General features: G+C 36.1%; 1 protein-coding gene across 4 annotated transcripts in view; it reads left to right on the forward strand.

The window, feature by feature from the left end:
- Positions 1-13,731, forward strand: part of LOC150101225 (asparagine synthetase domain-containing protein 1) — a 311,734-nt gene that overhangs the window by 83,826 nt on the left and 214,177 nt on the right. For all 4 annotated transcript variants that reach the window (XR_016549180.1, XM_090402011.1, XM_090402013.1 and 1 more), the window contains exon 4: positions 52-174. Coding sequence is in view for 3 of the 4 variants with exons in the window: in XM_090402011.1 (XP_090258137.1) it covers positions 52-174 (123 nt within the window). In the remaining variant the exon portion in view is untranslated. The remainder of the gene's footprint in view (positions 1-51; positions 175-13,731) is intronic.

Consider the following 13,731-nt stretch of genomic DNA (forward strand, 5'->3'; position numbering starts at 1 on the left):
AGGTTTGTGTTTCATTAAAATGTTCACCTTTCTATCTGTATTATTTTCTAGGTCTTGAAAGATACAGATTCTGATACTCAAACAATATTATCAGTTTTATCGAATGCTAAAAGTGCAGATATTTGTCATATTTTTGGTAAAATACAAGGACCTTTTGCTTTCATATATTGGCAGGTAATTTTCATTAATGTCGGTTCTTATATTTTTTTTTTTTTTTTTTTTTGTAGGTTATTAATTTTATGAGTAAGTTTAATATTTGAACTATATTATATTATTTACATATTTAAACTATATTAATTTTATGAGAAAAACTGCTAAGTATACTCTATACGACCATGAAAGAAATTGTGAAAATACTAAACCAGGAATTAGTAATATAAAAAATAAAGAAATATCAACATAATAAATGGATGGAACACATGGCAAGAATGAACACAGAAAGATTACCAAAACAAGTATTAAATTACAGACTACTAAAAAAAAAAAAAGAAAACCTGGACATCCTCTAAACGAGACTTCTGAGGCTGGAACAGGCAGTTGTAGGCCTAAATCCATGAAAATTATGATGATGAATTTTATATGTTTATATATAAAATATATTTATCTATTTTTATAAAATTTATATAAATATGAATTTTATAGGTATTATTTCTGGGATTATTTCCATATTATCTGTTAGAAACTATTATTTTTATGGCTATTTTTGCCTATTTTCGTTTAGGAGTGTCCCTTATTTTTAAAAGCAATGGCCATTCACTGAAGAATTCTTAGGGCATTATAAGTGTATTTTAAAGGTAAATATATGCAGACTAATAGAGGAAGAAATTTTGCACATACCTTGTTTGGATGTTAGGTTGTCTTCATTCTCCATACTTCTGCTGTTTGGCTGTTAAAAACTGGGGTTTGAGGCAAGGTGGAAAAATTAATTAGAAAACCCGGGTTTGTTTTAAAAACTATATATACATATATATACATTATTATATTTTAGGATGCTTTTTTGGGGAAGGGGAAGAGTTTTATGGGAAATGGGCGGGGAAGAGCATTAACGGAGTATGAGCCGTTTCGATCTAAATGGCTCGCGTCCTGTTAACGCTCTACCCTTCCCCTGTTTCCCATAAAACCCTTCCCCTTATATATATACCATAGTATTCAACACAAAATACGAGGCTAATCTTCTTGAATGGCAATCAGTCTCAAGTAGAGTAATGTGGACAAATATGACAATGGGGAACTGGACAATGAGACTTATTTGTGCCTGTGGTCCCACAGAAGGTTCTACTAAGGTAGAAGTGGATGAATTTTTTTGAGGCTTTGGAAAAAGCAACTGACACAATGAAAAAGGAAAAGTTGGTCCTCGTTGGGGATCTAAATAGCAGAGTAAGAAATGATTGTGAGACATACAAAAATATTTGGGGAAAATTTGGAGAAAAGAGCAAAGCTAATAATAATGGCAAATATCTGTTGGGTTTCTGCTCAGGACATGGACTGGTTATTATTAACACCATGTTCCAACATAAAAATGTGCACAAATTCACATGGAGAGAAGAGGCAAGGTATAAGAAAAGTCTCATTGACTATGTTATTGTTGATAGTGGTGTTTTATCCATGGTGCAGAACACCAGAGTGTACAGAGGATTTGAAATTGGAAGTGATCACTATTTAGTCTTGAGCAGGATAAAATTGAATTTCATATTGAAAAGAATAACATGTAAGAAAGTTTTAAAGCGAATAAAAGTTGAGCAGCTCTCAGATGTGAGCTGTAGACTAAAATACACAAAGATTATTGTGGGAAAAATGAAAGAGTTTGAGAACAGGATTCAAACCTTGGAGATTCAGTGGCAAACTCTGGAGAAAAAATTGATTGATTCTGCCAGAGAGGCATGTGGTGAGGTTGTCTGTAAGGATGAAAAAATCAGAACTGGAGGAAAGAGTGCTGTAAAAGGAGTTCATCATCATCAAATTCCTGCCATGTACCCTCAAGGGATGTACAGGATATGATAGTACTACATGAAAAAAATTACATCATTACTAACTTCTAATTTTCCTCCAAATCATTCTGTTACTTGTCAAGACTCCAACATTATCAGATCTAATATTTCTATCGTCTAAGGCACTTTGTACTGTATCAATTCACCTATATCTTGGTCTTCCTCTGGGTCGTTTTGCTGCCAACCTTGCAGAGAACACTTGTTTTGCTAATCTTTCTTCGCCCATTCTATATATGTCACCATACCACCTGAGATTAGCTCTGCTAATGCATTCCTGGATGCTGACAATGTCGAGTTCTTTACTAATATCCTCGTTTTTAATATGATATTGCCATTAATGCCATCTGTTCACGCCTCTAATCTTTCTCAGGACTCTCATATCTGTGGTCTCTAGTCTTGGGTGAAGTGTTTTACTTCTGACCCAGCTCTCAGATCCATAAGTTAAAACTGGTTTGAACACTGTCTTGTATACAGCTAATTTAGTGTTCTGACTAATTTCTCCCTTATTCCATATGAATTTATTCAGTTGACTTCCTACCATACTGGCTTTGTTGATTCTGTTATCCATTTCCATATTTAATTTACCATCTTCACTAAAAATCATGCCTAAGTAGACTGAAATCTTTTACTTGTTCCACAGGTTCTCCATTCACAACACAGTAAAAGGAGTTAGAGATAATAAAGGTGACATGAAAACGGGAGTAAAAGATATCCTTGAAGTATGGAGTAATTACTTTGAAAGGCTGCTAAATGAAACAAGCAGTGATGACAGCACAGTGGTAAAAAACACTGCCCAGGATGCAGTCAGGAATACATATCCATACTCATCATCATCATCAAATTCCTGCCATGTACCCTCAAGGGGTGTACAGGATATGACAGTACTACATGAAAAAATTACATCATTACTAACTTCCTATCTACAATTTTCCTCCAAATCAGTCTGTTACTTGTCAAGACTCCAACATTATCAGATCTTATATTTCTATCGTCTAAGGCACTTTGTATAGTATCAATCCACCTATATCTTAGTCTTCCTCTGGGTCGTTTTCCTGCCAACCTGGCAGAGAACACTTGTTTTGCTAATCTTTCCTCTCCCATTCTATTTAAGTGACCATACCATCTGAGATTAGCTCTGCTAACGCATTCCTGGATGCTGACAATGTCAAGTTCTTTCCTAATATCCTCATTTTTAATATGATATTGCCATTGATGCCATCTGTTCACGCCTCTAATCTTTCTCAGGACTCTCATATCTGCGGTCTCTAGTCTTTGGTCAAGTGTTTTACTTCTGACCCAGCTCTCAGATCCATAAGTTAAAATTGGTTTGAACACAGTCTTGTATATAGCTAATTTAGTGTTCCGACTAATTTCTTTCTTATTCCATATGAATTTATTCAATTGACTTCCCACGATACCAGCTTTGCTGATTCTGTTGTCTATTTCTATATTTAGTTTACCATCTGCAGTAAAAATTGTGCCTAAGTAGCTGAAATGTTTTACTTGTTCCACAGGTTCTCCATTCACAACACAGTTGACATTTTCAATGATTCTGCCTATTTTCATTGTCTTTGTCTTTTTATTGCTGACCTTCATACCATATCTATTACAACAGCTATTCAATTTAGTCAGAGTATCTTGCAGACTTGTAGCGGATTTATTTAGAAGTATAACATCATCCGCATAAAGCAAAGAGCTGACATTAACATCTTCAATTTTGATATCAGGTTTAATACCACATTCCTTCATAATGTGATCCATATAGATAATGAATAACAGAGGGGATAATGTACATCCTTGTCTCACACCAGATTTAACATTAAACCATCTTCCTGTACTTCCTTCAATTCTAACTGCTGACTCACAACTCAAATAAAGACTAAGTATTGCTTCATATAATGCCCCATTGACACCATATAACTGCAGTGTATTGAATAGCTTCTCTCTTGGCACCTTGTCATATGCCTTTTCCAAATCGACAAAACTTAAATACAGATCTTTGTTATATTGCCATGCTTTCTCGACTATTTGTCGTAAAGTGAAGATCTGATCCTGACAGCCTCTATTTGGCCTGAATCCAGCTTGTTCTTCACCAAGCTTTTCTTCCACAATTCTTCTCAATCGTTTCTCAAGTATACTTGCATAGATCTTGCCAGGAACACTCAGTAGGGAAATACCTCTGTAATTCTCACATTCTGGTTTATTTCCCTTTTTATATATGGGTACTATGAGAGCTCTACTCCAATGATCGGGAATTCGTCCCTCTGTCCAGGCTTTCTGAACTATGCAGTGCAGCCACTGTAAGACTCTTATACCACCATACTTCAGCATTTCTGGTCGAATATCATCTACTCCTGCTGCCTTTCCACATTTCAAGCCTTTGATGGCTTTTTCTACTTCAAGTATGGATATGTATTCCTGATTGCATGCCTGGTCAGTGTTTTTTATCACTGTGCTGTCATCACTGCTTGTTTCATTTAGCAGTTTTTCAAAGTAATTGCTCCATACTTCAAGGATATCTTTTTCTCTTGTTTTCATTTCACCTTTATCATCTCTAATTCCTTTTACAGCACTCTTTCCTCCATTCCTAAGCTTCTTCAACAACCTCCAGAATATTTTGCCACCTTCTTGATATTTATTTTCTATATTCTTGCCAAAGTCCTCCCATGACTTTTGTTTAGCTAGTTTTACACACTGTTTAGCTTTCTTACATTTGTCTCTGTATTCTGTGAGAGTAAAAGCTGACTTATTTGCCAGGAACTTTTGATATGCTTTCTTCTTTTCCTTCACTGCCTCTTTAACTTTCTGTGTCCACCAGGGAGTTCTGATTTTTTTATCTTTGCACACAACCTCACCACATGCCTCTCTGGCAGAATCAATCAATGTTTCCTTCAGAGTTTGCCACTGAATCTCCAAGGTTTGATTCCTGTTCTCAGACTCTTTCATTTTCTTTTCAATAATATTTCTGTATTTTAGATTACAGTTTACATCTGAGAGCTGCTGAACTTTTATTCGCTTTAAAACTTTCTTACACGTTATTCTTTTCAATATGAAATTCAATTTTATCATGCTCAAGACTAAATAGTGATCACTTCCAATTTCAAATCCTCTGTACACTCTGGTGTCCTGCATCAGGGAGAAAACATCACTATCAACAATAACGTAGTCAATGAGACTTTTCTTATTCCTTGCCTGTTCTCTCCATGTGAATTTGTGCACATTTTTATGTTGGAACATGGTGTTCGGAATAGCCAGTCCATGTCCTGAGCAGAAATCCAACAGATATTTGCCATTATTATTAGCTTTGCTCTTTTCTCCAAATTTTCCCCAAATATTTTTGTATGTCTCACAATCATTTCCTACTCTACTATTTAGATCCCCAACAAGGACCAACTTTTCCTTTTTCATTGTGTCAGTTGCTTTTTCTAAAGCCTCAAAAAATTCCTCCACTTCTACCTTAGTAGAACCTTCTGTGGGACCATAGGCACAAATAAATCTCATTGTCCAGTTCCCCATTCTCATATTTGCCCACATTACTCTACTTGAGACTGACTGCCATTCAAGAAGATTAGCCTCGTATTTTGTGTTGAATACTATGGCTACTCCTTCTTTTCCTTGATTGTTATTGCCTGAATATAACATTTTGTATTTATTGCTCAGAAAGATCTCACCAGTTTTGGTCTTTTTTGTGTCAGTCACCCCTGTTATGTCGATCTGGTACTTATCTAATTCCTCAGCTAGCTCCATTTCTTTGCCATTCAGGCTTCTTACGTTGATAGTACCGATCTTTAACTCTGGTGATGTTGAGTTGGGGTTTGTTTTCAGATTTGTTCCAGTAGCTGACTTTTCGCTGTTTGCCCTGGTTCCCTGGCGAAAACAACGGGGGCCTTGTTTAACCGGGCGACGCCCCAGCCGGCATGAAATTTTGTCATGTTGTACCATCATTTTTTATTTTGGTTTAACCAATAAGAATACAATTTGGTCGGCTAAATCCCAAATTGCCAGCCCATCCTCGTTCGTTCAGTATCAAAGTAGATACCCAACAGGGTGCACCACGAGAAGGTGAGGATTGGACATTAGGTCAGAAGCCCTGGTCGGTTCTCCGCATTCCTTTAAAGGCTATGTGGAGGTCTCCTCTCAGTTATACAGCTTTGACCCTTAAGCACCCCCATATCCATATCCATACTTGAAATAGAAAAAGCCATCAAAGGCTTGAAATGTGGAAAGGCAGCAGCAGCAGTAGATGATATTTGACCAGAAATGCTGAAGTATGGTGGTATAAGAGTCTTACAGTGGCTTCACTGCATAGTTCAGAAAGCCTAGACAGAGGGATGAATTCCCGATGATTGGAGTTGAGCTCTCATAGTACCCATATATAAAAAGGGAAATAAAACTGAATGTGAGAATTACAGAGGTATTTCCCTACTGAGTGTTCCTGGCAATCTATGCAAGTATACTTGAGAAACGGTTGAGAAGAATTGTGGAAGAAAAGCTTGGTGAAGAACGAACTGGATTCAGGCCAAATAGCGGCTGTCAGGATCAGATCTTCACTTTACGACAAATAGTCGAGAAAGCATGGGAATATAACAAAAATCTGTATTTAAGTTTTGTTGATTTCGAAAAGGCATATGACAAGGTGCCAAGGGAGAGAAGCTATTCAATACACTTCAGTTATATGGTGTCAATGGCATTCTTCTTCTTCTTTGAGTGCCATCTCCTATCGGAGGTCGGCGACCACCTTTGCAAATTTTGAGCGATTCTCAGCTATTCTGAGCAGTCTCTCAGAGTTCATACCAGTCCACTGTCTGATATCTGCCAGCCAAGATTTTCTTCGTCTTCCTTGTCCTCTTCTTCCATTTATCTTCCCTTTTATAATCAATTGAAGTATCTTATATTTTTCATTACGAAGTAGGTGACCTATGCAGTTTTCTTTCTTTTTATGGTATCTAAAAGTTCACGTGATTTCCCCATTTGTTCCAGTACTTCCTGATTGGATGTTTTTGCTGTCCATGAGATTTTTAACATTCGTCTGTATAACCACATCTCAAAGGCTTCAAGTCTTTTTATTGATGTTGTCTTCAAGGTCCAAGTTTCTCAACCGTACAGCAGTACAGACCATACATAGCATTTAACCATGCGTACTCTAAGCTCTAAGTTTAAACTGCGGTTACACAGTGTTGATTTCATCAAGAGAAAATTTTTTCTTGCCATTTCAATTCTAACTTTTATTTCCATTTCTGGATTGCAATCTTTGTTTAACCAGCATCCGAGATATTTAAACTTTGCCACTCTTTCTATTTGTTTCCTATTTAAAGAAAGTGCTAAATTAAGAATTGGTTTCTTACTTATGACCATGAATTTAGTTTTGGTGATATTTATTTTTAATCCCATTTTTTCACTCTCTGCATTTATTAGTTTCAAAAGATTTCGAAGATCCTGAATATTGTCAGCCAGAAGAGCTGTATCATCGGCATATCGGATGTTACTGATGATTTCACCATTTATACTAATCCCTTCCTTTCTTCCTTCCAATACTTTTTGAAATATGGCTTCTGAGTAGATGTTAAAAAGAAAAGGTGACAGCACACATCCTTGCCTTGCTCCTCGTTTGATGTTAATGGAGTCTGTAATAATGTCATCAACTTGAACAGATGCCTTTTGGTTCCAGTATAAGTTTTCAATGATCCTGATGTCTTTACCATCTAATCCAATTCTTTTTAATAGTACAATCATTTTAGCATGTTGGACTTTGTCAAATGCTTTCTCGAAGTCAATGAAGCAAATGAATATTACCTTGTTTTGGCCAATACATTTTTGAAATAAGATCTGAGAACAGAAAAGGGCCTCTCTTGTTCCCAAGCCGTTTCTAAAGCCGATTTGGGTATCACTGATGGTGTCTTCACATTTTCTGTATATTCTTTTTTGAATTATTTTCAGAAACATTTTGAGAATGTGACTTATTAGGCTGATCATTCTATAGTCATTACAAGTTTTTGCATTTACTTTTTTAGGTAGCATGATGAAGGTCGACTGTAACCAGTCTTCTTGGGGGATTATGCCTGCATCGTATATCTTGTTAAATAGCTTTACTAATATGTTAATGTTGTCACCTTCTAATAACTTTACTATTTCTGCTGGTATTCTACCTGGTCTTAGGGCTTTACCATTTTTAGCTGAGGTTAACGCACATTCTACCTCAGATTTTAGAATGCATGGACCTTCCATATGTTCATAAGTATTTTCTGGGTTCTGTCTGTTATCAGTAAAGAGTTCTTCTATATATTTCACCCATTCTTGTATTTTGTCATCCTTTTTGGATATAATTTCTCCCTCTTTTGTTTCGAAGGATACAGAATTGTTTTTTCTTATATATACCTGAGGTCTCTTTCATCTTTTTGTGTAGATTAAAATTGTCATGTTTTTCCTGTAGAATTTCTATTTCTTTACATTTTTCATTCATCCAGATTTCTTTTGCTTTTTTGATCTTGTGTTTAATAATTTTCTGAACCTCTGTATATTTTGTTGGATTATGATTTTTATATGATCTGCATTGATCCATGAGAGAAAGAATTTCATCAGGCATCCAATCTTTCTTTTTTACTGCTCTATTAGGACATAAGGTATTGGTACATTTCTCTATGAAGACGGATTTCAATTTGTTCCACGATTCATCAACCCTCATGATGTCATCATTCTTGATAAGTGCTATCTCTTGATTCAGATCTTGACTCGGTTTGTTTCTTATCTCTGGATTTTTGAACTTTCTAGGATCAAACCTTTTTTGTTGATGTTTCTTAAGCATAGCTTTCAGCCTAAGTTGTAACTCTACCACCAGTAGGTTATGATCAGAAGCAATATCTGCACTAGGATAGGTTTTTGTACTCTTTATAGAACTTCGAAATTGTTGATTAATTAGTAAGTAATCGATTTGGTTTCTGACTATATTCCCATTATTATCCTGTGGTGATCGCCAAGTATACAATCTTCGAGGTGGTAGCTTAAACCATGTGTTTGTGATTATTAGCTCCTCTTCCTGGCAGAATTGAAAAAGACAGTCACCTCTCTCTCATTTCTTGTGCCCAGTCCATGTTCGCCAACTACATCTCCACTTCTACCTTTCCCAACTTTAGCATTGAAATCACCCATGACTATGTTAATATCATGCTTTTTTATGTTTTTCATTAGTTCTTTTAATTGATCATAAAATTCTTCAATCTCGGTATCACTCTTGTCAGCAGTAGGGGCATAGACTTGTATAAGATTAGCATCTAGTGGTTGTCCTTTCAGTTTTAATAACATCATCCTATCTGAGTAAGGGATGAAGCTCAACAATAACTTATTGATATCTTTGTTTATTATTATTTCAACTCCATTTTGATGGTTGTTTTCACAACTTCCAGAGTTATACATTGTCATGTCATTGACTTGAGTTTTGCCTGCTCCTGGCCACCTAACTTCACTCATTTCTAAAATTCCAATTTCAAGCTTTTCATTTCTTGGATAGCATTTCTTAGCTTACTTGCTTCATACAAGGTTCTGACATTCCAGGTTCCTAGTTTTACTGAGTGCACCATGTTGAGCCCGGGGATTCTTCGCACCCCTGTCCCATTTAAGGGACGCCGGTAACTCAGGGCCATTTGTGTAGATTTGCTCGCCATGGTGGTTAGTCTGGAGAGAGAATAGAGCAGTAGTTTCTCCATTTGCTTTCTGCTCTGCAGTATTACAGACGTACACAATAAACTGTATTGCCATCTGCAATTTTCTAATCACAAGCTTTAGCATCATCATGAGACTTCAACCTTGTGTCAGTACTGACAAAGCTGCTTCCCTTTGCCAGAGGATTGAATCCTTTATTTTTCCTTGTAACCCTAGGTAGGGGCCCTAACCGGGTACTGACAGCTGGACCCAGCTGAGCCCAGGTTGTTTATAGAGGTCTGCTCCTCTGAAGATTCTTCCGCACATTTCACTGTTGGGATACAAATCCTCTTCCACTGATTTGTAATGGGGCATTATATCAAACAATACTTAGTCTTTATTTGAGTTGTAAGTCAGCAGTTAGAATTGAAGGAAGTACAGGAAGATGGTTTAATGTTAAATCTGGTGTGAGACATGGATGTACATAACCCCCCCTCTCTTATTCATTTCTATACGGGCCACATTATGAAGGAAAGTGGTATTAAACATGATATCAAAATTGGAGATGTTAATGTCAGCTCTTTACCTTATGCGGATGATGTTATACTTCTAAATAAATCCGCTACAAGTCTGCAAGATTCTCTGACTAAATTGATTGTAATAGATATGGTATGAAGGTCAGCAATAAAAAGACAAAGACAATGAAAATAGGCAGAATCATTGAAAATGTCAGCTGTGTTGTGAATGGAGAACCTGTGGAAGAAGTAAAATATTTCAGCTACTTAGGCACAATTTTTACTGAAGATGGTAAACTAAATATAGAAATAGACAACAGAATCAGCAAAGCTGGTATCGTGGGAAGTCAATTGAATAAATTCATATGGAATAAGAAAGAAATTAGTCGGAACACTAAATTAGCTGTATACAAGACTGTGTTCAAACCAATTTTAACTTATGGATCTGAGAGCTGGGTCAGAAGTAAAACACTTGACCAAAGACTAGAGACCGCAGATATGAGAGTCCTGAGAAAGATTAGAGGTGTGAACAGATGGCATCAATGGCAATATCATATTAAAAATGAGGATGTTAGGAAAGAACTTGACATTGTCAGCATCCAGGAATGCGTTAGCAGAGCTAATCTCAGATGGTATGGTCACTTAAATAGAATGGGAGAGGAAAGATTAGCAAAACAAGTGTTCTCTGCCAGGTTGGCAGGAAAACGACCCAGAGGAAGATATAGGTGGATTGATACTATACAAAGTGCCTTAGACGATAGAAATATAAGATCTGATAATGTTGGAGTCTTGACAAGTAACAGACTGATTTGGAGGAAAATTGTAGATAGGAAGTTAGTAATGATGTAATTTTTTCATGTAGTACTGTCATATCCTGTACACCCCTTGAGGGTACATGGCAGGAATTTGATGATGATGATGATGATGCCAATAATTCATTCTTAAGTTCTAAAATTCGGAATAGCACTTTACCCCTGGATATCCATCTTATTTCAGTGTGCAAAAGCAAAGATTCGTGCTTGGCTTCCACAGATATGCGAAATTTTTTAAAAAGGCATGCCTTTAAAGGTCTTGACTTGATGTAATTTAACATATTTACAACTGGTCTAGTTTAGATTTTAATATTGCAGGTAATGTTTTTGAAACTTGGGATTCTCTGTACAAAAAACAGTGCGTAGATATAATATTTGGGTTTATTTTCATTGCAAGGGAAACAAGTCCTTTTATGGGGCCTACCATTGGTGGAGCACCGTCCATACAAATTCCTACACACAGCTCCCATGAAATTTTAAAATTTTCTAAATATGAACGTAATAGTCAAAAATATCTTATCCTGTTGTATGTTCGTTAAGTTCTCTGCAGCATAGAAATTGATTCACTATTTCTTTTTCATTAATGAAATGAACGAATCCTAGTATATGAGCTTTATCGCTAATGTCAGTGGACTCGTGAATTTTTAAATCTAAATGTTGTTTAGAAAGTTTATTCATAACTGTTTTCTCAATATCATCTGATATATCTTTAATTTTATTTTTTATATTGTCCGAATGAGGAATTTTCATAATTTTTTTTTTTGCTTCGTCGCCAAAAATAATGTTTACTATTTCACAGCTTGCTGGTAAAATAAGAGCCTTTGCTATAATATGTGGTTTTAATTTTACAGCAATGAATTCAGCTACCTTATATGATGCAAGTTATGACTTATCGGAAATTTTAAGTCTTTTCAAAATATTTTACCTGTTTAACTTGCATGTCCAACAATCTCTTGAAATAATCTTTAGTTTTTGAAGCAAGATTGGCATGCTTCATAGTAAAGTGTCATGTGACATCTTTCACCGACGGAACACAGGTGTTCTGGGAAACACCAGTTAAGAACCACTGCCTTATTGGTTCTCAGTAAGATCTGCAAAATACTCCTCTACAGCTGCAATCACCTGTTGATTCGGGGGAAAAAAAAAAAAAAAAAAAATGCTGACCAGCAAGGAAGAGTTTTAGTTTTGGGAAGAGATAGACGTCAGAAGGAGCCAAATCTGGAGAATAGGGTGGATGCCCAACAATTCATAGTGTAGATCCCTTAATTTTCCCACTGCCAAAACACCTTTGTGGGCTGGTGTTATTATGTTTTCTTATATTCTTTATTTATACAGGTTCTATTTTATTCAAACTTTTCTAACCTAAACCCTTTTCTATCTTGACCTTATCGGCTGCGCCATTTATTGTTGTGTTTTTGTCTTATCCTTTGTCTTTACTCTCCTCTCGACTCCGTCATTTATGTTACTGCCCTTTTCTTATCATGTTTGCCTTTTCTTTACTTAATTAGTAATTTACCCTTTTTCTACCCTTTCTTAACTAATCCAATATTCTACCTTTCTTAAATTCAAAACTCGTCTAACACTGTACCTTACTTATACAATTTATCCCTTATGATTTAAACTCTACAATCAAATATTCTCTCCTTCAGTGCTTTGCAGTCCTATTGGCCTCTCTTTGTGCTAAACAAACAATCTGAAGAAGTTCACCCTATAAGTATTAACACATTTATATTTATGCTGCGCCAGCTAATACCTAGGTAGAAAGGATTCTTGTTCAGGGTGACCCCTTTAGAGAGTTAATGATTATTTGATCAAGCATAAATTTATCTCCATCTCACTTGTCCTTTTCTTTCTTACAGTTGCGGCTTACTTATTGCATTAGTATTCATGGGTTTATCCCGCTTGGTTCGTTGTTATTTTTATGAGCGGTAGTTTAGAATTCATATAATATAGGCAGATCAGGCAAGTACATGAATGAAACAATTTAATTAGCTTTAAGGTGATACACTATAATACATTTCAAAACAGGATAATATGGTTGCACGCAACTCAGATCAAAAGCTCTAATTAACTTGTACTTATCACACATACTAAATCTTAATAACCTTAAATACAATCATAAAATACAATTAATAGATTATCATTAAGCCATTCGGATACACGTGGCTATCAGTGAACACATCAGTACAATTGCACTTTTAGTTTAACATAATCTTGTATCTATTCGGCCTCTTGGGCAAACAATTCTTAACACTGTCTCGGACACGTATCTAGTTGTAGGCCACTCTTACAGTTCTTTAAGTTCGGTCCAATTTAAACATTCACACAGGAAATTCACTCTCTTCTTACAACTGGAATTAGTATTTCAAAAGTCTACATTACCATTTCTGTCCTTGAACTTTTAAAACTTGTTCCTGCCTTGTCTAATCATCAAGGCCTTCAAATGTAATCACTTTGGAGGATATCATTCGTAGATCTGTGTGAGTAGAATCTCCAAGGGAAACATGGGAGGTGACACGGTAACGTCACCTTGAATGGACGGCTCAATTTAGTTTCTCCGTCGTACGACAACATCACAGCTATCCTAGAACACGGACATAGCTTGGCCCAATACGAACGCTACGACGGACAAACTAAGTGCCTTCCCTCCTACGACGAGCAGGACCACTCCGAGAGATCAGGAATTCAGGACAAAAAAGATAAGAGATCTCGAATCTTCATGCAAGGCCTTTTTGTTCAATTTTCTCCTCTCGTTAAATCTCGACATTTGCGATATGCGCC

The sequence above is a fragment of the Typopeltis vanoorti genome, chromosome 12 (genome assembly GCF_054136105.1).
Source record: "Typopeltis vanoorti isolate ZY-2024b chromosome 12, IOZ_Tvanoo_1.0, whole genome shotgun sequence".
Lineage (NCBI taxonomy): Eukaryota > Metazoa > Arthropoda > Arachnida > Uropygi > Thelyphonidae > Typopeltis > Typopeltis vanoorti.